Genomic DNA, 27,218 nt, shown 5'->3' with positions numbered 1-27,218 from the left:
GTGTATGTCTGGCATGGTCGTAACCTGCCTTGAGAATGGATAGAGAGATTACTACCAGGCTCAGAGAGAGAGAGAGGCCATTGGCAGTGTGATATGGGAGTGGATCAAAGCGGGTGAAAGGCTTTCCTGACTGAGATGAAGATATTTACCAGATATCTTGGAGCACTACGGTGCCAGATCTAGTGTGGGGTAAAAAACAGCTTTTTATTTATTTTTATAGCAGCGAAATTCTGTGTCTAATCCTGAGAGAGTGAATTTGTCAATCAGACCTAAACAGAACATGAGGATAAGAGCCCATCCTGGTTCTGCTGGAAATCCCCTGGGACGGGCGAAATGACCTCTGTGAGGAGAGCCAGGGACCAGCCATTAGAGCGGATGAGTTAGCTGATAAGGTCCATCCTTCAGGGGATGTGAGAGAGGAGAGCCAGGGACCAACCATCAGAAAGGATGAATTAGCTGATAAGGTTGGACCTTCAGAGGATATGATGGAGGGTTCTGAGATAAGAAAATTTCCCTGGGTTTTCTAAGGGGGGGGGGGGGCTAAACAACAGCACAAGGATTATTACAAGGAGGGAGCCGAGGGAGATTCCCCCACACAGGAGAGAAAGCTCCATGTAGACAGCGCAGGAGACAGGAGATGTTAGTGATACATGCACTAGCAAAGGAATGTTAACATTCAGCTATGGCTAGACAAGGTAAGTGAGCACTTTCTTCCAGTGAGCCTCTGGAGGGAGCCTGGCCCTACACGCTGACTGGCTTAAGCCCAGTGACACACATCTAGGACCTTCGACCTCTAAAAGTGTAATCCACAAGCTCTCGGCAGGAGGAAATGATGATGGTTTCTTATGGCTTTAAACCACCAGCTGTGTGGTAAGTTGTTAGTCACAGGAAACTAGCAGCACACCCATTTGTGATCCACTGTGCTAATATTCTCCATGGATGGCAGTCACAGGCAGCAGAGAAAAGGGAGCCCAGGAAACGTGATGGAGCACAGATCTGCCAGGGCGAGGCTGGAGCCTCTCTGTGCCCCACTGTTGTACCTGGGTGGAATTTAGATTGGCTAATTTTGAGCACCAGAAGTTTTTTTGAACATCAGATGCAAAAGATTAAATAGCAACTCTGAGTTCCATCCAGGTAGAGACTTTCTAACTCAAAGTCAGTTTCTAACTCAAAGGGACAGTTTTGTCTTCGAGCATGAGACCATGGCAGTCAGAGGTTAAAATCTAACAATACCTGACACACGCCTTATTCTTCTCTGCACTGAAAACACCATTTTCAAATCAAGAGGCATTCTCCAAACTTGAGCCATCATCTGATGGTGCACATAATCAGTGATACTGTAAATTATACTCAGGTAATATATACTTCAAACAAACAAACAACTTGATCACTGAGTAACTCAGGCACCAACAGTCTCATTTCACTTAAGCAACTTAATTTTCTCAACAGAGTATCAAAGAGATCCTGGTTTCTTATGCGGCCCTTTGGAGCAATACTGCACTAAAGAAAAATCTCCCCAAAGGACTACATATTAATTTTTTAAATGTGCTTGGCAAGGCACTCAAATAGTTTTGAGGAACTCAGTGAACCTAAAATATGGCCGTCTCCCTAGCACCACTGGCCTAAGAACCTTGCTGTTCCTTCTCATTTGTCTTTTCAAGTCGTGGGAAGAGGTGAATGTTAGTTCACCATGTGAACTAGGTCATAAACGCACTTAAGGGCTGTTGGAGAAATCACGGGTAGAGCTGGCTCCTGTGCGGTATATGCATGACCCTTTCACGGGGTGGCTCTGGCAACTGTGGGTTCACAAAAGTACTACACAGAATCCCTTGACTACATGTAAAGGTAACCTGAGAAAGAGTGAGTTCTGTTTGTCAGCAGACTTAAGATAATCCTGTGAACTAACAAAGATTGCTTTTAAGAAGAGCAAAATAACTCAGGATAAAGCAGATGTCATTGCTCCCTCTTTCTTAAGTCCAGTTTTCAACTTCAAACCAGAAATTAGAAAAATTCTGATTCTGGATTTTAAATACATCAGAATTCTAAAGCATGATTAAAGAACATGATTTCCATTCTGAATGCCTGGCTGTCCTTTTAAATTTTACTAAAGAGTTATTTGTTTGTTTGGGACAGGGTCTCAGCAGTCCAGACTGGCTGGTAACTCACCACATATCTAATCTTAAACCTGTGATCTTCCTGCCTTTGCCTCCTGAGAGCTGTGCCTGTAGGCACACACCGGCATGCTCAGTTTGTGCTGCGGCTCAAACCTGGAGTTTCACACATGCTAGGTAACCACATGGTCATTTGAATTGCATCTCCACCTCCAAGAACTGACCTGGAATTTGATTGTGAAACCATGGTATGCTGGAACACAAAACAGTCGGGAAATCCCAAGAGAGAAAAGTGGTTTCCTTCACATGGAGGACTGCTCCAAGGAGACCTTCTGGTAAAGGCTCTTGGGTTAGAACAGGTCAAAGGGTCTTAGGTTATCTTCCTAGCCTTCCTTTGCCTCTGTGGGAAGAAGGAACATATAGCAGGGGACTACAAAACCCCCTTCTATTCCAAATAACCTTTCTCCACACTCAATCTTCCTGGTCACTCCTACTTTTAGAACTGCCTCTTATTTCGGCTGCCACTGCTCCAAGGCCTTCTTCTCCCCTCCTCCTGAGCTGCCCACTCTCCTTTGTGCTTAGGGTAGGCCCTCCCCACCACCATCAGCACAGGATTACTTCCACCTTCTTCCATCAAGTAGTCCAAGATGCAAAGACCCTTTCTTCTGATGCAGCTACAGAGAAGCGAGACCGCTCAGCGATGTCCTTGCCTTGGACTTTACGAGGGCTTGAGTTAAGTCACTATGACACATGTCACAAACACACACAAATGCAGTTAACAGCACACACTTGAAATGCCAGTCATGGGAAGCCAGAGACAAGCAAATCCCTGGAGTCTGCTTAGCCAAATCACTGAGATCCAGGCCAATGGAGAGCCTGTTGCAGCAACGCAGAACAAACACAACACAAAACAATAACAAAGAATCAAAGTGGACAGGTGGATGACAGTACCCCAGGCTATGCTCTGTCCTCTGCCAGCATATATGTATGTATGCTCTGTGCATGTGCTCATGCATGCACTCACACACATGCACACCACACACAGACACACATGTACACAGACACACACACATGTACACAGATACACACACTCAAACATATACAAATGTGCACAGACATGCACCACATACACACATGTATAGACACACACACACACACACACACATACACACACACACACACACACACACAGAAGCACTTACTAGTTACAAGGGTGAGGAGGGAAAAGTGGGCATTTCTAAATTGCAAGTTCCACACCAGGGGAAAGACTGGAGCATCTCAAGTCCACTACTAAACAACAGCACTCACTAGTGTAAAAGCTCTCACACTAAGACAGTGCTGCTGTTATTTTCTAGTTCACATCTTGTGTTGTCATGCCACAGAACTCTCAGGCCTTCCTACAGCACCAAAAGCTGAAGCAGTAACACGGCCTGCTTGCAATAAGAGCATAGCTACAGAATCCACTGTAGTTGTTCCCCTATGATGCGGCACACGCTGCCTTGTCAGTGGGCCGGTTCATGTGGTAGGCCCAGCATACTACTCAGTGGAAGCAGGAGAAAGAGTAACAACGACAATGTTGACCTGGCAGTAGGGAATCTGCCGGAATGCTAAGATTCCCACAGAGAGTAATAGAAATGGCTCCTGAGTCTACACGTGGTCTGCAGCCTCCATGATATGGCACCCCACCTGTGCATGTGCTGCATCCAGACAGAAGGTGCAACTGCAGATGGCCAAAGAGACAGTATATGGTGTCTATGGTAAGTCCTTGAGAGCTAATTGTCCAGTTAGCTTACCCCCAGAGCATCTCAGGTGCCACAGCCATTCACTCTGTTGCACAGGGGAAAGAGAGATAATGTCTCCTGGGGTTAGGCCAGTTAACACTCCTTCCAACAGAGTCATCTAGCATGCTCAATAGGCCGAGTGGGGTCAAACAGAGTCAAACTGGCCTGTCCTAAGTCTCTCCTCAGGCCCACGGACAAGCTCGAGAGTCAGGAAGCAGGAGGAACACGGGGAGCTCTGCTGGAATGTTCTCCTCAGGCCCTGTGGGACACACCGCTGAACGTCCTCCCTCACTTGTCCTGACCTTCACTATCAATCACTTTGACCCAGACATCAGGAGGCCTGGCTCCTTGGTTCCCCGATAAGAAGCAATTTTCAGAGGCAGGAAAACGTCAATGGTCTTTTTTCCATGACGCTTAAAATGTTCAAAGACTTTGGTGAGTGCCTGTGAACACCCAGAGAACTGGGGGCAGCCCTGTGCTCTCAGACCCATTTTATACATCTGAGAAGGAAAGGGAGCTACAGACACTGGTTTTCATGCCCAAGGGTAATTGGCTCACGAATGACAGACACTAAAGGGGCTGGGAGGAACTCCATGAAGGACCAGTGCCAAGTGATTTCACTTCTAAGTGTAGCATGTTGCTGCTGCTGCTGACCTCTAACCCAGTTAAACTTAGACCTTACTTTAGCAAAATGAATGTTTCAATCAATCAAATTAAATGTTACACATATACCAGAAACCCACCATAGCACTGCATCTACATGCTGTTTAGAGGGTTCTTGGGAATGGCGCACACTCTGCCAAAACAGGCTATGACATCATCTAACTGCTGCTCTGGTCAGTGCCGGAGAAAGTCAAGAAGGCAGAGAAAATAACATAGGTCTGCAGAGCCAAGTACTACGTGTAGGGAAAGCACTCTGCCCTCAACCTTCCATGACCACTGGCGTCCAGAGAAAAACCCGTAGTTTTTACATGTTGTCTTCTCGTGTTTAGGTTGAACACTGTCAAGCTTCCAGGCATGATCTAAGAGGTTAGGCCTGTGAGACTAACATGTCAGAAGCATGGGCAACGTGCCTGCTAAGAGTCAGCTGGGTAGCACCCTTAAAATTTACACACTGTAACAAAAATACGGGGAGGAGAGAAGGCTAAAGGCAAGGGACATGACACAGAGTGACAAGGACAGCACAGTGGTTACTGAGAGCTTGGGAGGCTACTTTCTTCTTTGCTGAGATGCGGAGAGTATCTTTGGAGCAGTGAAGTTAACACTGCAGTGAGGGGTGGGGAATGGCCATCCTGTGGCCTTCAAAGTTCTTCCCAGTCTGATTCCTCTGCTCTTGGACCTCAGAGAAGAACGGCTAGTCAGAAAACTCAGAGCTGTGCCTTATCAACATCCTTCTGTCCCTCGTCTTCTTTTCCCACCCCCACCCCCCAAGACCAGGCCCTAAGTCAGCTTGGCCCTCCTCGGTTTCTCCCTGAGGCCGCCCATGCTGAGCGGCTGGAGCTGGCAATGCTAGATGGAAGTGGTGGTGTTAATTGCCCGGTTTCCTGCCAAGGAGAATGCCTTTCCCATTCTGGTCCAGGGATCCGCATTGTCCTTTGGAAACCCGAAAGCTGCTCGGGCTTGCTCAGACTGTTTGCACCTTCCAGACGACTGCACTTGGCAGACCCGGTGGGTGGATTCCAGGGACCTGAGCTCACTTAATGGTTTTTACTTTTTTCATGTTTTCTTGCTATCTTTGCCCTGCCAGGATTCATGGGCAGGAGGCAGGAGAGGCAGGAGAGGCAGGAGAGGCAGGAGAGGCAGGAGAGGCAGGAGGAGGCAGGAGAGGCAGGAGAGGCAGGAGAGGCAGGAGAGGCAGGAGGCAGGAGAGGCAGGAGAGGCAGGAGAGAGGCAGGAGGCAGGAGGCAGGAGGCAAGAGAAGGCAGAAGGCGAGCAAACATCGGGATTTACATCAGCAACACAGGTGCTCATGAAGCAACCCCAAATAGCTATAGGGCCGATGCAGAGGGCAGTACACACTCCTCAAACCCTGTTCCTGCACGCCATCTCCAACCTCCTAAATGCCCTGGCTGGGGCATGGAGGTCCAGGAGGCAGGGGGAGGCAGGTGGCAGGTGGAGGCATGGGTCAGGAGGCAGGAGGGCAAATGGCAGGAGGCAGGGGCAGGTGGCAGGTGGCAGGAGAGGAGGCAGGAAGGAGAGGCAGGGAAGAAAGGAGGAGGCAGGTGAGCCACCGGTGGGTGGTGGGGAGGCAGGAGGCAGCAGGGGAGGCAGGAGAGGCTGGAGAGGCAGGAGAGGCAGCCTTACCACAGGAGAGGCAAACAGAAGGAGGCCAGCATTATTTACTCTGCTCACAACCCCAAATAGCTGGGTCAAGCACAGCAAACATTCCAAAAATGCCCTTACTAAAAAATGACAGGGGAGCCAAGGAAGAAATGAGCCACCGTGATTCCAAACAGAAGGCTACTGAGGGGTAGGCACATTCAGACAGTTACTAAAATCAGCCAAGGACAAACAGAGGCTACTGAGGGTACATAAACATAAAAAAGATCTTGAATAAAAAAAAGTTATCTAAAAGAAAAACTCTGATAAGAGAACTGATAGGAACTACCATAACACCATCAATGGTAACACCCTTGCTTATTTAATAGTGTCATTCAGTGTGTGGGTAATCTCTCAACCCTAGGATGTTGAAAGAGTACAAGTTAATGCATGAGGAGCCATGCTCACCCTGGTTAGGGACAGGGAATGCTGCTGGTATCGGCTGCATGGATCACAGGTTTTTGCCACACAAGCGATACCACACTTAGTACACTCCCTTCACTTTCCTCTTGCTACCTACTTCCCACTCACCCCTGCTCGTGATTCCAAACTGGATTCTTAAAAAGAGGAGCATTTATTTTTAGGTATACGAGTGTTTTGCTGCATGTAAGTATGGGTCTAGAGGGTGCTGCTGGCTGCCTTACAGCTGGAATGACAGAGAACTGTGAGATGCCCTGTGAGTGCTGGGAACTGAAGCTGGATCCTCTGGCAAGAGCAGCAGAGGCTCTTACCCACTGAACCATCTTTCTAGTCCCTACAACCGTGTGTGTGTGTGTGTGTGTGTGTGTGTGTGTGTGTGTGTCTGTCTGTCTGTCTGTCTGTCTGTCTGTCTGTCTGTGGGGGTGTTTTGTTTCTTTCATTTATTAATTTTTATTTATTTTTTTTTTTTTTGGTTTTTAAAGACAAGGTCTCTTTAAATAGTTGAGGTCGGCCTTGAGTGGGCAACCCTTCTGCCTCAACCTTAGCAATGTTGGGATTAGAAACACGTCCCAGTACACCTGGTAGGCATTTTTATATTATTGATATCAGGTCCTCATCAAAGCTTTAGTTTGTTTTCCTTTTTATTTGAGATTTATTTACTTTTATTTGTGGGGTTTTGCCTACATGCATAACTGTGTGTCGCATGCATGCAGTGTCCATTCAGGCAAGAAGAGGGAGCTGAGCTCTCTTGGTACTGGAGTTACAGGCAGTCGTGAGCCTCCATGTGGAAGACGGGGATCAAGTCTGGATTCTCTAAAAGAGCAGTCGGTGTTCTTACTGTCTGAGCCATCTTTTCAGCACAAAGCTTTTTTAAGTCTTAATTTATATAGTCCTTTTTAGATCCATCCCAGGAGATCCCTTTACTTTGGAAGGACAACTCTGGCTGAGAACTGACTCCCACTGAGAAACAGCTTAATACCTAAATACATCAATCATACTTTGGCTTCTGCAGGGATAGAATGGAAAGAATTAGGCTTGCTCTCACAGAGGAGAGGCTGACTTCAGTCTCTGGGATGAGCAGCCACAACGGTGCTCTCAGAGCAGGCGTAAGACCCTTGCTCTCACACAACAATCTGCATGTAAAAACAAAGTTTTTCCACTCTCATTCTTGAAGATCTGGAGTCAACATACAAATAGTAATCTAAAATCAAATGCTGGGAGAAGAGGAGCAAAAGGGAGAGCAATGTAATTGAGTGTGCTTTGTTTTTACTAACTACCTGCTACTTAATACCTTGAGGAGAGAGGCTGCAGACTAATGTATCTGCTACCTGACACCTTGATGAGAGAAGCTTCACACTAATGCATCTGCAACCTGAGACTCTGAGGAGAGAGGATTCATACTAATGCATTTGCTACCTGACATCCGGAGGGGAGAGGATTCACACTAATGCATCTGCTACCTGACATTCTGAGGGGAGAGGATTCACACTAATGCATCTGCCACCTGCCACCTTGAAGAGAGAGGCTTCACACTAATGCATCCGCTACCTACACCCTGAGGAGAGAGGCTTCACAGAGAAGGGGATTTTTGAGATGTTTCTGGATGGACTAAGTAGACAGAGGAACTGGGAAAACAGGGCAGGAGAGAATTCTGAAGCATATCAGTGGAGTGGGATAAACTACTACAAGGTGTCTGGTGGGACCTGTGACTTACTGCACACAGCAGGGGATTGCATTCAGGCTGCTCAGACACTGCAGACGAGGGCCCAGGAGGAAAACAGATCTCACTTAGCTTAGCCATGGAGAACAGGATAACCATGAATCTTAAGATGCAAGGGATCCTTTCTGAAGGGCTCATAAGGAAAGGAGGAGACAGAGGATTACTAAATGGAGCTTAAGACACACAAAGACAGACAGAGAGACACACACACAAACACACAGACACACACAGACACACAGACACACACACACACACACACACACACACACACACATACACACACACAGACACACCAGGGATTATGAGAAAAGATATCAAGAGTTCTTTCAAACCAAGTCCCACACTGAGGCCGTCAATGCTCCATACCAATTCTACCACCAGTCGCAGGGCCTGGGGTGCTTCTCTATCCCAGGACAACCTGGAAGCGAGTCTCAGGGCAGGGGTCCAAGTTTTAGGGTAAACCTCCAGAACGATGAGTACAAGCTAAGGAAGTCCTTCTGGCTTTCAAGAGTAGAAACAAAAGGAGGGAATCTGGAGAGAAAAAGAAGGTTGGAGACGTAGCTCAGTTGGTAGAGTGCCCACCTAGCAAGCATGAAGATCCGTGTTCAGTAGCCAGCACAGCACAGACCAGTAAGGACCCAGGGTGCCTGCCTGTGTCCTTAGTATTTAAGAGGTGGGGTAGAAGGACCAGACATTTGAGAGAGAGGAGGTTAGAGGGAAAGGAAAAGGTCATCAGAGAAGATGGAGGGGAACCTGCCTTGATGAAGGTGATTTATGAGTCCCAAACACATGGGAAAACATGAACATGCAAGTCCTAAGTGCTACTGAGATGTTAGAAACAGAGTTAGGCTAATTTTAACTGTTTAATCATGGGAATTAAATTATCCATTTACAGATGAGGATGAGAATTAGAGAGAATGATAAAGGCAAGTCCTTAGTGAGGGACAACAAAGGCTCCAGTGTCTACTGCTGAAGTCCCAACTGTGCTCTGCCCATGTTATACCATCAGCTCCCAGGGGCGGAAAGGAAACAGAGATCTGGTCAACCTCTGAGGGGGTGCTCCAGCTCTCGACTGTACGTTGGTGTCAGGCACGCATGGACATACACTCTACCACTGAGTCACACCCCTAGTCCCTACCCATCCCGATTCAAAACCACTTGTTTACTGTAAGCAGCAAAGAAGTAAATGACTAAAGCCGATTCCCTGAAAATTGAGAAACTGTGAACTAATGATATTGGTTTTCTCTGAAAACTTCGACAACACACCAGAAGAGGAATATAAAAAGATACCGCAACCCATGTGCCGGGATTAAGGATGCACCCTGGTCTTGAGCAAACCACATATGTAAACCATACTAGTGTTAGCTGCAGTTTAATATTAATTAGGGCATTCTGAGAGCTAGAGTGATCAAAAGCACTCGTGGATGAGGTAGCAGCTGAGCCCTCGCCAGCCCCATCTGATTTCTATTTCATGGGTAAGCTGTGGACAGAGGACTGGCTGACTCTGACTGGGAGAGCAAAGGACAAAAAGTGAGCATTTGCGCTCATCTGCCCATTTCCTTATGAATGCTGGGTTCTTCAGATCCAAAGCAAACGGGTGCTTACCACGCCCTTAACAAAGTAAGTGCTTTCTATACAAAAGACACGGCCTTATGCTTCCCAACAAGTCCACCTGCTTCATCCCATATGAGGTAAAACACATGAAAATACTTGAAGGCCCAGAGATGTCCATGGGTATTTAATGTAGATGCCAGTGCAAGGCCAGCTCTTGCAGAGAGCACACTTAGTGACATGAATCGTGAAATAATTCAACCGCACATAGAGGACGACTGCTCGCTTTGCCAAAGCACATTGGCAGCCCCATTAAGTTTTGAGCTAAGTTCGGCAGGGCTTCATCCACTCCGCCTTCCTGGGTTATCTCTCCCACGATCTTTCACTTGCATTTATCTTATTTGCTTTTCTCTAAGCACCTATACTTCCCTTACATCTAAGCCACATGAACATTCCCCTTTCATATCTGGGTAAAAATCTGCCGTGAATAATCTATGCACAAGTGTTGGGGGGAAAGGGGAGGGGAGGGGTCTCTCTGCTATGGTTTAAACTCAACTACTGCTAAATAAAATGCTCCTTATACTCAATGACACATTACTTCTCAAGAATGATCAAACTATGAGTCAGTCAAGACATAAAATAGTTTAAAATAGGGAAACCAACTCCAAACAGCAACTGTAGTGTTATTTGACTAAAGTTGTCTTAACAAAGTGGTATGAGCCTATACTCCCAGAACCATGGTCAGATGAGGTGGGAATATAGTCTGTGTCTTTGTGGTGATTGAATAGGTATGGGCCCCAAAGACTTGTATTTGAATGCTTGGCCCATGGAGAGTGACACTATTAGGAGATATACCCTTCTTAGAGGAAATATGTCACAATGGGGGTTTAAAAGACTCTCAGCTCTGGTTCTCCTTCCCACACTACCTGCTTTGTTTAATAACTGTCAGAGTACAACCAATGAATGAAATTGGGAAGGACAAGAAGATGATAAAGGACAAAATCAAAACTATCCACAATACCCTAGCACATCAGTTGTCTCCCCGGTGCCCTTTCTTATGCTATAACTTATGATTGCAAATGGCCTACCAGAATTTCTCCTCAGATGCCAATCTTTCATAGCCATGCAAATAGTGTCTACTTTCTTTAGTCACAAATGTTGTCACAGCCAGAGTCACTGCTTTATAAACCAAAGTAAGGAAGGGCTGGGGTGGAGATGGCTTTAGTACAGTGGTTCTCAACCTGGGGGGTCAAATGACCCTTGCATAGGGGTTGTCTGAGACCACGGGAACTCTCAGGTACTTTTTATTCATAATAGTAGTGAAATTACAGTTATGCATTAATAATGAAAATAATTTTATGGCTGGGTTATCAAAATATGCAGAATTATATTAAAGTGCAGCTGCCTTACCCTGGCTTAGTGGATAAAGTGCCTGCCTGCTGTGCAGGCATGAGGACAGAAATTTGAATCTAAATGCCTACATAAAAAGCCAGGCACGGGCACGGGCATGCACGCGCGCGCGCATGCACACACACACACACGCACACACACACACACACACGCAAATGCACACACCCAGCCCTAGTGCTGAGGAGAAAGGGTTTCCTTGCTGCCAGCCAAGCTCCAGGTTTAGGGAAAGGCCCTCTCTGAGGGGAGTAGGGGAGAGAGAGAACAAGCTGGACACTCAGTATCCTCCTCTGGCCTTTGTAGGCGCTTCCGGAAGTAAGCAACCACACAGAATTAGCACATATACCTGCCCACATACACACACATTCACATACATACACACACACAGCCACACACATATATACACACACAAAGGGCTGGGTGCTTTACCAGTTATCTGCGTCAGACATTTGTCCTTTACTTCTCAGCGTTTATTTAGATTGATAAATTCAAACATTATCTGCTCTCTAGATGTCTACACGTTTTCCAGCTGTATATATTCGCTTGTCTATAAAAGTCTATAGTTGTTCAGCCTTTTATATGTGGACAGAAAAAGACTGCTTTTTTTCCCTCCTATTGCAACAAAAATAACTACCTCCGAATTTCACCTAAAATTTAATTAAACATAAGCATGCCCTCCTCCAGCCCCACCTATCTACAGCCACAAGATTAACCCACAAAGTTAGGGCAAGGGCCTTCTTAGTGTGGTCTCCGCTCTCGGTGAGCCTGACTCTCCACGTCATTTTAGTCTGTGAAAGGCCGGCTCAGTGGGGAGGCCAAAGGACATTCAGGGACAGACACCCTCACCTGACACTGAACAAGAACACACCCTGCCACGCATGACCAGCTCTGCTTTGGCATCAAATCACTGCAGCTGTTACCATGAGGAGGAGTTACATGGGATTAGCATTAGCCCAGGCTTGGGAGGAAAAGATTCAATTTGATTCCTTCTATATCTCTCAATGTAACATGAGACAGCAGAAACAGGCCAAAGTGGAAACAATTTCCAATACTGTTTCTAAGATGAAGTCAGTTACATGACAGCATGATTTAAAAAAAATCACGTAAATTAAAAATAACCGCTATAGTAGTCTTTCCTTACTAAGAAAGCAACAAGGCCAACCCACCTGTTCCCAGAAAAGACCCACCCACCCTGAAATAAGCTCCCTTGTGAGAGATGGAGCCCTCCACATGCCTGTGTCTATGGCATTACCTTGCAAGTCAGAATCACTGGATTTGGGGCTGCTTCTTGCTCTTCGCTCTGTCTTCTTGATCCCAGGTCCACCACCGCTGCCACCTCCCCCACCTCCACTGCTGCCTCCACTGTGGCCCTTCCCATAGCCGTTGTACACGGTGGCACAGCTGTTCTTGTAGATGGTGGAAGGCGGACTGTTGAGGCGGTTCTGGCGGTCAATCTGGCGGTCCTTCAGTTTCTTGTGTGGTGGTTTGCTGTACTGGTCTTCTCGGGTGATGTAGCTCGACATTCCATACAGAGGGATAATTTCTAGAATGCATGTGTGCAACAGTACAAGTTTAGTCTCCATCTGCCATGGTGAATGGTTGTAAGATCATATAATCTGACCCCTGGAGGAAGCAATGCAGCATCACTACATACATTACAAAGTATACTTTAAACAACGCTGGATACATTATCGGTCTACAGTATTTGTATTTCTTTCCAACTCTTCAAGGAATCATCAGTTACTACAAACCATACAGTGCCTTTAGAATTTCCCATTAGTTATGGTGAAGAATGAAAAAGACAAAGTTATCTGAAGACTTCATGGGCTGGAAATTTATAAGTAACTCTGATCTTGTCTTTCTTGGTTCTTTAGTAGATGCAATACATGTAAGAGAACAAAGGAAATACCTCTTTGCATGTATACATAGGCTCAAGACATTTAAAAGTATCATTATTCTTGGAGATGTGACAATGTTTCTATTGGGAGTACAGAGTTAACCAGGATCTAAGACATTTTTTAAGGCATGAAAAAGGCGCAATGATGGGAGAAAATGATTAAAGAGAATACAATGACAAATTGTTATTTAAAGGAACCAGACAAAAAAGAGGGAACAGATGTGTGAAAAAAGAGCTGTCTTGGCAATCTGCAGCTACGGTAACAGCCACCATTTCAAACTTCTCTTCTGGAGTGATGAGTGGAAGACAAAGGTGAGTGTCCCTGCTCCATCCAGACACTTCTAACTAGGAAAGAAGATGACAGGAACCTGCGATGGTTCTGATGGTCTTCGGGGAGAAACTCACTCACATTTATTTAAATCTTATTTTATGTGAATGAATATTTTGCCAGCATACATGTCTGTGCACCACATGTGTGCCCACAGAATCCGTTAGAGTGTCCAATCCCTGGGAACTGGAGGTAGAGATAATTGCTAAGTCACCATGGAGGTGAGAGAGTCTAGGACATCTAGAAGAGCACCCAGTGCTCTTAACTGCTGGGCCAGCTCTCTACTCCCCTTCATAGTTTGTTAAAAGTGAAAAAACAAAAAAAACTTAATTTTATGTTCGCGCTACATGTGTGCATGTGCCACTAAAGTCAGAAGACAATGTTGGAAGCCCTGGAACTGGACCCCAGTGAGGGTGCTCGGAACCAAATTCTGGTCCTCTGTAAGAACAGGAAGTGCTTCTAACCATGGAGCCTCCTCTCCAGACCCAAGAACTTCTAAATTTGATTTTTAAATATTATATTTAGTCATCAACAGAAAACGCCAACATAAAATCTCCATATATCTTTTCAGGAATAGGACTTTTCAAATGTTCAGTGACCATATAAGTTTTGTGTCACTTGTGAGCATAACAAGAGGGGACTAATCATAATTTGTGGGGATGATCAACCAAAATCAAGACAGTGCTGAGCAGGAAGGTACAGGATGTTTTGTAATTTAACAATACTTCAGTTGCTCAAAGACAAAACTCCACTATGTCCTTTGTGTCTACACAACTATTTACATCTTTACAAGACAGCCAGTGTGAACTACAGAGTGTGAGAACAGAAGTGCAGCCATACTCAGAAAGGATGTGTTTAACTATACCAACATGCTGGGCAGCTGGCAAATGCTCTACACCACACAAGGCATTACCCATGAGAGCTAAAGTCGTCACCGTGGATACTAAGATAAGAACCGTTAAAGGCATGGTGAGAGTTTTCTAAACTTTCATGGTTCCAGGAGTTAATGGTTAATTGCTTTTAGGTATATATACTTTGAGAAATCAGGAGACAAAAATCTACAGAATATGGAACCTCCATTGGAATGTGAAGATTTTGTTTTATTACAATCTTTACTTTGAAGCTAAACATGGCATTTTCATTATTTCTGTGTTGCCAGATGGATGTTATTTTAATAAATTAGATAAAAGCACACTGAAGCGAGGAGTGAGCAATGCTTACTTGATTCTCAGTGTGGGTGAGTTGTAATTTTTACCTTGTCTACGATGACAAAGGCTATCACTCATGCAAGGGTAACTTCTAGGTACCCCAGAGGACAGCTGCTAACATTAGGCAGATAGAGAGCATCATCAGACTGAGTCAGGAGCTCAAACTGAAGAGTGTTAGGGCTGTCATGGCCAACCAGTCCTGACAATCTCTCCAGAATTTAATATGGATTGTGACAAAGCACTAAATACATTTTCACAAATTAACCAAGTGAGGTACATGCCTATGATCTCAACATTTGGCAGGCGGAGGCAGGAGATTGCTATGAATTTAAGATGAATCTGGGTCCAGAGTGAGACCATATCTAAAAACAATCAAGTTAGCTAACATTCTTTTATCCTAATGTCTTCGTACCATGCTTGATTCTTTGGCTTATGCTACTAAGAAACAACAACAGCAACAACAACAACAACAACAACAACAACAACTGATTGGCATGGCTGGTGATATTTTACCTCATGTTTTGCTATACCCTTTCTTTGCTTTCTATATCCTTTTATGAAAGCATGTTAAATTCCTCCTGACTACTAAAACAAAACAAAAAACCAAAATGTATTCCTTCATTACAAAAGGTTATATCATTTAAAACACTCATTTCTGATTTCTCTTTTGTTAATAATAAGGAAAAAAGATCATGTGAGATGAACAGAAAGGAGAAATTGATAAAAGAGGTGGTGCTGCAGCAAAAGAACCGGGGGATGAAGAGAGGAAGGGAAAGAAGGGGGAAGGGAAGGGAGAGGGGAAAGGGGAGGGATGGGGAGGGAGACTTGCTGAAAAACTTCGGGTTTAAGAGGAATTCCTCTGAACAGCATAATCAATGCTTGAAGCACTAAAAGCTCCAATTCGGAGTGAGGAGAGCCTTCTGTAAAGCCTAGAGCTGAAGTCTAGTTGTACCTCACTATCTGGCTCCCAGCATCCACTCAGATAGTTAAGAACTTCAGACTCAACCAACACCGAGGTCAGAACTCCAGGACACAATGCAGAGAACTCCTAGACCCTCTTCCTTTCAAGGTATAGATCCGCGGAACAACCAGTGACACTGTGGCTAAAGTCATGGCTACTCTCAAACGAAACACAGCTGCAGGAGGGCCACCAACAGCACGCTCTGCCAAGATCTATTTTTTGGAAAATCCAAAGGATATTGAGACTTCATACTCTTCTAACATTTGGAATGGGGCAGGAATCATTTCAATTTCCCCTTCCTGGCAGACAGTGATGAATAAGTGGACTAATCGGCCCAGCTGCGCTCCAGGCCAGTGTTACATAAGCACACATCACCAGCTGCCTCACTGCCGAAACAAAGATGGCCTACCCTACTCCGTGCTCTTGCTGAGGGGGAAGCAAGACAGCTGTGACCCACCCACAAACGCAAGGGATTCCTACCAGGCAGAATCCAAGACAAAGGAAACCAGGAATTTCCATGAGTTTGGTACCAGTTAGTTTACTTTCTACCTTGCTCATTCCACAGGAGACAGAGGGGAGAGGGCTCATGAGTTCTTGGTGTAGCCAGTGTGGAGAAATCTCGATGCCAGCCGGAACCCACTCACCTTGCTCACTATATATTGTGGGAGGAAGGTGAGGCTGAGGGAAAAACTGGGGTGGCATATCTCCAGGCACGGTGACAGGCGGGTAGTAGGCAGTGTGCGAGTTCTGGATGAAGTGTGGATGGTGGGTCAGATAAGGGGGCAGGTGATGGGTTGGAGACATGGCTGAGGGGTAGCTTGGTGGGTAACACTCGGGAGACTGCGGTGTGACCACCACCCGGCGGACTCCGGTGCTGTCTTCAATCACCTAGGGAAGAAAGCAAAAGGATTGGATGTAATACACTATTAACACGCACACCCACAGGTGCAAAAGGATTACTGGCCTCCCTGTTCCCTATACAAAGGAATTAGTAACTTCCCTTTATGTGCGTGACTCTGACCCCCTTCAAACACCTTAGAAAACCATTATCTTGCTAATGAATCTTGGATTTGTCATAAACTTTTTATGGTCTTGTGTATTTCAACTGATAGTAGGAGCACCTTTGCACATAAACACATGGAGGCACACGCATATGCACAAAAGCACATAACATAAAGTGCTCTGCTGTGCTAATATTTCATTAACCTCAACATTCGCTCTTTGAAAGTGAGGCTCTCTCTGATCATTCTCTCTCCTAGAGCTCTGAGCAGCCTCTCCTGTCCTCACAGTTCTGAATAAAGGTAAGCACTGCTGGGGCGTGGCCGGCTAAGCACATGACCTACTTAAGACCCTGCAGCAGGTATCCACGACAGCAGTGACAGACCGGCAGCATTGCTGGAGTCCAAAGTGCTTCTAGAGCACACTTCGTACAACTGCAGTATCAGTGCTATGGATGTTTCTCAGCAGTGACACAAATACCAGTGCTCTCTTCCTCCCTCTATTTTCCACATGCTCCGAATTCCTAAGACACTCATTCAACCTTCAAGGTCCAAAAAGCAAAGAATTTCCTGGAAGTTCTACTTTTCCTCCAGGTATAGCTACATGGACTTGAATGGAGTTCTCTGTAGTGGAGACTGTAATGAAAATAATTTATTCTCATGATCTTATTTCTGGCTTGCTATAAACATGTAACTTTTTTTTTAATTTCATCAAAAATAAAAACAAAAACAAAAACAAAAACAAAAAAAACCCAAAAAACTCTAACAAGGAAAATTCCAATGGGGGGTGGGGGAACTGACACACAGAGTGGAAGAGCGGTCTTCTTGCTGCTGCTAGGAGAACAGCTGTCCTTAAAGAGTTGTTCTTAAAAATTAACAAAATCAATTTACTCTAATGAATAAATTATCTTTATATACACACAACAGGTTTCTAGCCAAAAAAAAAAAAAAAAAAAGAAAAAGGTAGCGTTAAACAGCCACAAACAGATGTACACACTGCACTGCCTGAAGCCCTGTTCTAATTATCTCACTTATTCCGTGGTATCTGTGGAAGATGTTTACATGTACATACATTATAAGATACTTTTGGAAACCTGCTCTTATGCCAACCAGACCCGTCTTTCATCCTCCCAACTGAAGCATTAATGCTAAAGTAAGTATTAAAAAAGCAAAAACACATGATAATTTGCCTGTTTAATAACATAAATTATAGCACATTTACTTATCAAATTCAATTATGAACTCTACCTAAGGAAATTATTCTCAGATTTCCCCTAAAGAAGGCTGAGGAACTTAGTATGAATGCAACTTCAGAAATGGTGATAGCAATATTCTTTAATAAAAGTAATTCATATATTCATATTTTTTTTCTAGTAGAAGAAACCAAACATCTGAGAGAATTCAGTTCAAAATTCCCAAGGCAAGAAAATATGCCTTCAATCTTCATAGATAACTACTGGAAAAAAACAAATTCATTTCCTTTTGGGGTAAATAAAATCATGCCAATGTCCGGAGGCAGACAGATCACATATTCAACTCAACAGTGACTTCCTGACACATACCACTGCTAACCACTGAATATTCAAAGGTGAGGGGGAAACTGGCCTGGGCTCTAGCAAGTGCTGTTACAAAACCCCAAGAAGATTTCACAAGTCAGAACAAAGAATGCTTCGTCCAAATTTTTCCTTGACTCCGGGCTCCACAGAAGTGCCATTCATGGGTATCCGGGGAAGCACAGCACTCTGGGAAAGAGGGTTGTGCTCTCAGATGGCCACCTACTGTGAGCTGCATTATGCACCCAACCAAACCCTGTCAGTCTCAAGTTCCTATGCTGACTCAACTTCCTATGTGCTAATGTTCAAGGCCTCAGAGGTGTGTGCAGGTATACGGTGACCCAGAGGTGACCCAGAGTGCCGCCAGGACAAGAGGCAAACCTTGTGACATGGCCTAAGGAGTATCCTCATTCACAGGGCAAAGGCAGAGGCCATGGAAGACCTCCTGCCATCTTGGCTCTTGGACTTTAGTCTCCAGAACTTTAGAAAAGTCCATTATGCTACACAAGCCACAGGACTATGCTATGGGGGGCCGGGACTTTTAGTAAGCTAACACAGCATCTAGAGGGTCCAGGGCAGGAGGACTAATTCAAGTTCCCCTTACCTTAAGTCTACATGGCTTCTCTGCTGTGAAAAACAGAATGAAAGAAAACAAATCCCTCAAAAGCAGCAGCCCTTTCCTTGGGCCACCTAAGAAAGCTAACTTGATGGCCAACATTATCCAGATGTGACCATCATGTTTTCTTCAAATTTCCAGGGAGCATTCCAGTTAAGCATTCTCTTTTAAGAGAAAAGACACTTAAACTATGCATGTGCTTTAAAAAGACTCATTCTAACCAATTTTTATTCCGGAAAGTTCTGTGTTTGGATAAGCTCCCTCGGCTTCCCTAAATACCTGATTGGTGGGGAACAACAGCATGCTCCTCACCAGTCGGGCCTCAGCTCTTCCCCCTGCTGACCAGCTGTCAGTGCCCCATTCCCTACCCGCAAGAAGGAGCTGGTGAAGAACTAGAGACACAAACAAGTGAGGCTCCTTCTAAGTGCATGCTTGCTGTTCTGTGCCACAGACAAAGGCAAAGTGGTGATTGTGGGTGCACCACGTTAACTAGGAGAGCCTGTGTCCTAGTTACACAACTGTTCGAATGCATATGAACAAAAGAACCAAGAAAAAAGACAAAACAAAACAGAACAACAACCAAACCCAGGACATCCCAGAGACAACAGTGAAGGGTTAAGATCAACTCCTAGTCCAACCCAGCAGTTACTTTCTAGTTACCTGTCCACCAGAGAATTGGACCTGAGCTGAGTTAGACAAAGGAAGACTAGCACAGAGCATGGTTCAAATGCAGCTCGTGATGTTACCAAGCTGGGATTTACACAGAAATCATGTAGACTGAGAAGTCAATATGAAACAGACACCCACTGAAGGCTAGGGCGTGCATGCTATGAGGAGACATAAAAGGCTTCAGGACATCGTCAATATTTATTGACAACCTGCGTTTGCTGTGTTTTAATATCCTCAACCTAAAAGGAACCAGGGCACCTTTAGTCCCTGGAACACGGCATGACATATTCCATCAGGAAAACCTTGTCACCCACCACCTTTACCCATGTCCATGACTTCGCTGATCCAACAATCCTGAGGCATATATATAGTGACAGCAACCCCACTGTAGAAAGAAGAAAGTGTTGAGAGAAGCCAAGAGAGCTCACTCAAACACAGAACTTTCAGGAATAAAAAACAATTTGATCCTGAGAGTTAGGATGGGTCTTGTAACTACACGCATAGTTTAGGTGTCTTTTCTCTTAAAAGAGAATGCTTAGCAGAAGTGGAATTTGGAATAAACTCCTTTGTTCCCCAAATGTTTTCCTTCTCCTCCCACCAGCCTGCCCAGGTAAAGAACAAGAAGCAGCTTAAAGGACAGGAGGCAGAAAGAAAAGCAAAGCCTCCTGTCATGGTCAGACATGATCCATGGAGTGGACACAGCACAAAGATGGATAGAGCATGCTTTGCCCCCAGGCAGACTGAGGTATAAGGAACACTGAGAGGCTTAGACACAGACGCCTGGGACAAAGTGGGAAAAGGTGGCCAATTAGTTGAAGGTAACAACCAAAGGTAATGGTGACGTCTTCTACAATTTGTTTATCAATTTATAGTTTATAAAGTGCTTGGAATAGAACCCAACACACACAGATAATCAGATGACCACAGTCTCAAATTCTACCTGAAAACCCAATATGAATAGAGTAGTTGATAAAGTTCATATCCAAGACTGACTAGAAACATCACTCCATTTCTATGGGGAAAAAAAATCAAACTAAATTCATCCCACAGTGTTTTGTGGCACATAAAACACTGGGTACGTCTTGGTAAAACAATACCCTAAATTTATTTCCAGTCACTCCTAAAACAGAACAATTCTTTCTGACTTAACACAGTTTTAAATTATCAGAGGGCTGGAGAGATGGCTCAGTGGTTGGTTAAGAACACTTGCAGAGGATCAGGGTTCTATCCCCAGGACCCACATAGTGTCTCACAATCATCTGTAATTTTAATTCTAGGAGACCTGAAGTCCTCTTACGGCTTCTGTAGGCATGTCATGCACATGGTGAACAAATAGAAAAGCAGGGACACACTAGTACACATAAGTAAAAATAAATAAAAAGTCAGATATGATAAAATTATTAATTTGCAAAGAAGTACTGTAATAATAAAATCAAATGTGACTGAGTACTGAGACTCCATTTCCAGATGTGACAGCTTCAATGCTACCACGAGTATGAACTAAGCAGAGCAGCACAGTAACGGAAAGAATCGTAAATGCCACAGCGCTGCCGAGCTGTGGCTTAGGATGGTTTTGGAGCTGTAACTACGCTCTCAGTTAATCACCGTGGTAAAGTACAAAATAAATAGGACTGCCTGGGTCCACATTAGAATGGACTCAAAAGGCCCCCAAATTCTTTCCTCCCTCTCTTCTGTCCTTCTGTAGGACAGCACGTGTGGATAAACGCCTGTGATATGCCAGGCACCTTTCAGAGGACTAGGTTCCAACCCACAGATGAACAGTAATGGAGACATCCCATCTCTCGGGAGCGTCAGTGTTAAAGTACAGTAGTGACGAGTTCAAACAAGAGACACGTCCACATAAATAACTGACCAGCACAGGGCTCTCTACCTGGCTCTGTGTTCTCCTGCTGACCCAGGATGCCAGGGCTGCAGAAAAGAAAAACAAAGTACAAGAGAAAAGGCTGGGCAGACAGATGGAGATAAGGCCCAGACTGAAGAAAACTACACACCCCGTGTGGCAAGGAGCCATTTTGAACACACTGCTTCAATTCTGTAACTGTTCCTCATACAAAGAAAAGTGAAACAGCCACAAATCCACTAGTAATAGAAAGTGAACATACCCACAGGTTCCTCCCTCTTCCAGGGACTCAGGACACTTACCACTCAAGTTTCTTCAGCAGACCCAAGGCTTGAAAGAGCCCAGTTTTCTTATGACTAGCAGCCAAGTAGGCCTGAGTCTCAACTGGTCTGGGTAGAGGGCAGGCCTACACTCCCTTCTGCATATGCCTTTCACAATGCTAACTGTGGACCAAAGCAGTATTTCCTCCATATAGGCTATGATTATAAAAAGGGAGGCATCCTGGGCTAATGCTTAGATATAGGCCCATTAATCTGTGACTTTACCTGATCAGCTCATGACTTCTCCACAGGGGCTCCTGATTGCTGGACAACTGTGAGAATAACTACCTTTTTTTTAATGAAAAGTGTGTTACTTTTACTTACTCGTGTGTATGTCTGTGCACACATACAGACATGTGAGCCCATGTGCTACAGTTTTATTAGAGGACAACTTAGAAGGAGTTAACAGTCTCCTTCTATGAGGGCTTTAGGGTCTAGCCCAGGCTGTCAGGCTTGATGGCAAACATGTTACCTACGAGCCATCTTTGCTGGACCACAAATCAAATTTAAATGCACTTTTCAATCTATTTTTTCTCTCTCCATGCCAAGGGATATACAATTTCAATGAGTACTGATTTAGTAGCTAATGCCGTCAAAGGATGGCTAGAGGTACAAAATAAGAAGATACCCATCTTGGCCATCAGCCAGCTTGGAGAAAGAAGACTGGTTTCCCAAGTGACAAACGCCTACTTGGACGGTCAACTCTTTCCATATGCTTTTCAGATCTTTGGGTCAATATGAAGTGTTCCTACAACACTTGAACAAGCCACTATAAATTAGCTTGAAATGTGGAAACTAAGGCTCAGGGCATCTGCTTAAGACATTTTACACATAAATTATCTGGAAAGCTAATGACGGAGGGGAAGGAGCCACAGAAGCCCAGCCAGCATAGGATGAAAGGAGCACTGCTTCAGTCTGTGTGACGCACACCAGCAAGGCCGACCACGCCAGGCGCTGAGGACTTCCCAGAGCAGACGTTTTCATTATGATGCCCACACTGAATGCACAGTTTCTACCACACCAAGTAGGCATTTACATCTCAGCGAAGAAAGTGGAAAAGTTATGTAACGAGTGATCACCAATCTGAACTGAGGCTTCCATTGATGGCCACATTGGTTCTAAGTGCACCATGTGTCCTGCGGGTCCCATTTCTACCCTCTCTATCAGTGGCTCTCAACCTTCCTAACGCTGCAATCCTTTAATGCAGCTCTTCTTGTTGTGATGACTCCAAACATAAAGTTATTTTCGTTGCTACATCACAAGCGTTATTTTGCTACGGTTGTGAATCATAATGTAAACACCTGTGTTTTCTGATGGTCTCAGAAGACCCCTGTGAAAGGGTCATTCAATACACCCCACAAAAAGGGGGTTGCAACTGATAGGTTGAGACCCACTTGCCTGGATGTTTTGTGTTAGAGAGGTGACAGTGTGACTGTGAACGGAGTAAGTTCCCTCTGTAATGTCCTCCTCTCCTGATTATCAGCTTGTAGGGATTCTGAGCCACCATGGAAACAATGCACTGGCAAGTCTGTGGGGCACTTTCTGTATCCCATACTAAGGTAGGGAGACCACCCTAATGGTGGGCGGCCCTTTCACAGGCTGGACTCCCAGATTGCACAGGAGAGCGGGCAGCAACATCCATTTCTTTCTCCTTTCTGACTGTGGATGCAATGTGACTGCTACTCCACGCTCCTGCCCTCTTGCAGATTATTGCTTTTGTCAAAGATTTTGTCAGAACAAAAGGGAAAACAATGAACCCACTGTCTTACCTATATATATTTTCTAAAAGCTGAGAATGTCAGGTGAAATTTTTAAATCTTTCTCAACTCAGTAGTCAACTAAAATTAAAGCATCACACACACACACACACACACACACACACACACACACACACACGCACACACGCACACACACAAACACGCGAAGTCCTACTTTATCAGAGACCCCAAAGTCCAATGACACAAGACCTCAGGTGCTCAGTTCACAGCGCTTGCGTCCCTGGGTCGGCCTTTCTCACCTGAGGAAATGTAGGCTGTGCTGTTGACAGCCCTCTGACTCCTGCCTCTCAACGCCCACAAGCCTGTTCTCTAAGGCAATCTTCACATGACTGGCACGTGCATCTTATGCATGTATTTACTGAGTGTATCAGTTTGTGTTTTGAAGTCCTTTGCTCCTCAATAACAACACTGTTCTCTGCTATAGTTCAAGAAGTGTAACACATCTTTAATCATCTGCTTTGCCTGGTTCTTCACATTCCTTACACCAACAGATCATCCACACACAAGTCGGCCCTTGTATGCTGGAGACACATAGAAGGCACACTGTACACCAACACTCGCACGCCGGGCAGGCGTGCCTCCAGCAGGGCAGGCTCTGTCACTGACTTCCAGACAGCAGGCAAAGGAAAAGAATCTGGAACATTCAGAACGGTGAAAAGTACAGCCATAACTATACCAACAGGATGCGTTGTCCTAGACACTCCCACCAAAAGCACCAAGGGGTGACGCATTCCCCACTATGGTAATCATTTGCCTTTTCTTAGCTGCTGTCACTTTATCCCCACCTCCCTGTTCTCCTGTAACAGCTTTGTTCAATATGATTTACACAGAACAAAGTGCAGCCTTTGAAAGTATCTGACTCAGTAGATTTTGCCGCAGTCACAGGCTTGGCCACCATCACCACTATGTACCTTCTGAACAGTTTCTTTACCCAAACACAGACTAGTTCCACTCGAGAAGCGAGCAGTTGGTCAGGGCTCCACCCCCAGCCCGTGGCAATCACTAGGTGTCTGTGGATTTCAACTGTAGATGTTTCACATAAACAGGAAGGCGTACTACGCAGCTCTTGTGCCTGGCTTATTTTCAATAAGGATACTATTATCAAGATTTAGTGTGTTCTAATAGAATACTGGTTCATTCTCATGGGTAAGTGTGGATCTAGCATATTCTGGTCACCTATCCATTCATAGTCGTCAGACATCGGGGTTGTTCCCACCTTGAAGTGATTGTGATAGACTGTTATGGACACTTGTATGCATGTGTTTGTAAAGTCTCTTTCGCCTATATACCTAAGAATGCTGCTGCTAGGTCACATGGGAGCCCTGTTTGAGACCACTGTACAGAGTGGGTGACTTCTCTGACACTACCTTATATGGTGTATGACCGCTCCCATTTTCTTTCCCTTAGTAATTCTTATACTGTCTCTCTTTTCCTGAGATGTAGCCATCTCAGAGAGTGCAAGGCATGCTGAATACCTTTTCAAGTCCTAGCTGGCCACGTATATCACCACAATGGAGATACAGTCTTATAATATAGATTAGTCTTTGTGTTGGGTTTCATTCATTGGTTGTCTTGCAGTGCTGGATAGGAATTTAGGGCCCTGGATGTGAATGGCAAAAACTCTGCAGTGCTCTCCAGTATTTGGATAACTGTGACAGTGTCTTGCCCTGTGGCCCAGGCAGGCCTTGAGTTCTCATTCCTGTGGCCCCCTTGAGTCATAGCCAACCCACACACATTGTAGCTATGTACTGCTTCTGCTTCTTATGCGATTTACATACATTGGCTGCTAATTTAGTGTCTTTGAACTGTCTTGCCAACACTTCTGGAACACACAAGTTCGATTTGTGAACAGACAAAATTACCGTTGCTCTTTTCACGTCACTATTAAGGCTGCCGTAGCTAAGAACCCATCTTACACAATGAGCTCAGGAAAGTCTACTCCCAGAATCTTACAATTTTAGTCTTCATTTTTGCTCCCGATCCATTGAGAGTTGATGTTTGTACAGGATGTGAAGTGAAGGTTCAGTGCCATCATTTAAAGGTGTGAAGACCTAGTTATCCCAGCACCAATGGCAGGATGACGTTTTCCTTAGCTAGATTATCTTAGGGTTCTCTTCTTTCTTAAATACATGCTACAATGTTTCAGTACTCACAGATAAAGCCCACTCTGATCTAGCTCTTTTCCAGGTGTTACGTATTCTATTACTCTACCTGAAGCTCTCATATAATATAGATCACATAACAGATGGGATGTGTTCTGAGAAATTCATTGTTGGGCAATTCTACCATATGAACACTACTGAAGGGACTTACAAAAACTAACATAGCTACAAAATCATTACTGTACACAGTCTACAGGACTATCATCACATGTGAAGTCTCACTGACTGAAACATTATGCGGTGTGCATCTTACAAAGCTTCCTCCCCAGTCCAGAACTCTATTTCTGCATTCATTAACAACCTGCTGTATGCCGGCCAATATCCTATGTGTTAAGATGCAAATGTACAGGAAGTAAGGACAGCTCTTGGGGACGAATGAAATGTATTACATTCTGTGACAGAGACAGGACACAGTGCCCTTCTATGTTGAAAGAACAGAATGACTATTCTGGTTGGCAGTTCTTAGAGGATTCTCTCTACTGGGAGGGCCACTGGACTGGAAAGGGTGGCTGAACTGCTAGACAAGCAAGAGCTCTGAGTATTTCAGACGGCAAAACAATGGGCACAAAACAAATACACACCATTCAGAAAACGTATTATCTAGAAGCACGTGTCTACCATGCTGAAATGTGCTTGACAGAGCACCATGAAGGCGAGTGACAGTGGGCTCACCCACCAGGCTACATACTGCTACTTGTAAGTGGACTCCAGACCTGAGTGGGACGCCCATGTGTGCTTCAGGATCCGGCATCAGGGAGAAAGCAGAACTGACCAGTTATAAGCATTTCTGACAAACAAATCTTGCTGAAGTGTGATTTCCCTTGGTTTTGAATGTTGTTTCTTTCTGTGCTGGCTGGTCTTATGCCACCTTGACACACAAACTAGAGTTATCTGGAAGGAGGAAGGCTCAATTAAGGAAATCTGCCTCCATAAGACCCGGCTGTAAGCCATTTCCTTAATTAGTGATCATGGGTGAGGGCCCAGCCCATGATGGGTGGTATCATCCTTGGGCTGCAGTTCCTGGGTTCTCTAAGAAAGCAGCTGAGCAAGGCATGTGTAGCAAACTAGTAAGCAGCACCCCTCCATGGCCTCGCCTTCAGCTCCTGCCTCTGGAATCCAGCTCTGTTCTTGTCCTAACTTCCTTCAGTAATCAACACTGGTAGGGAAGATAACTCAGCTAAACCCTTTCCTTCCAAATTTGTTTTTGGTCATGGTGTTTTACTATAGCAACAGAACCCTAACTAAGACACTTTCTTCCCACAACTTTCTGATAACTATGTTTCTTGCTCCTTAGATCTCTTGGTTATGACAAGTTTCCCCAGACGTTTTTCAATTGGGCTCCACTCTTATTCCTTTGATGTGTGGACTTTGCCCAGACCTAAAAGACGCACATGCTTTCTACTGCCTAAGTTTGATGTTTTTTTATATTAACAACTTGTTTTTCTCAGACACTTCACAGTGACATTTTGTTAACACTACAACCGATTGCTGAAGGTTAACAAACTCTCAGGCCGTCCTGTACCCTAAAGCCAGCCTGGAACAGAGCTTCAAGCTGAGG

General features: G+C 44.9%; 1 protein-coding gene across 1 annotated transcript in view; it reads right to left on the bottom strand.

Annotated features, from left to right (window-relative positions):
• Positions 1–27,218, bottom strand: part of Fndc3b (fibronectin type III domain containing 3B) — a 326,000-nt gene that overhangs the window by 109,671 nt on the left and 189,111 nt on the right. Inside the window, exons 5-6 of the mRNA XM_032898582.1 lie at positions 16,348–16,591; positions 12,562–12,852 (exon numbers count right to left, since the gene is read on the bottom strand). Coding sequence (XP_032754473.1) covers positions 12,562–12,852; positions 16,348–16,591 — 535 coding nt within the window. The remainder of the gene's footprint in view (positions 1–12,561; positions 12,853–16,347; positions 16,592–27,218) is intronic.

This window comes from Rattus rattus, chromosome 3, assembly GCF_011064425.1.
Source record: "Rattus rattus isolate New Zealand chromosome 3, Rrattus_CSIRO_v1, whole genome shotgun sequence".
Classification (NCBI taxonomy): domain Eukaryota; kingdom Metazoa; phylum Chordata; class Mammalia; order Rodentia; family Muridae; genus Rattus; species Rattus rattus.
This window is presented reverse-complemented; position numbering and strand designations above follow the sequence as displayed.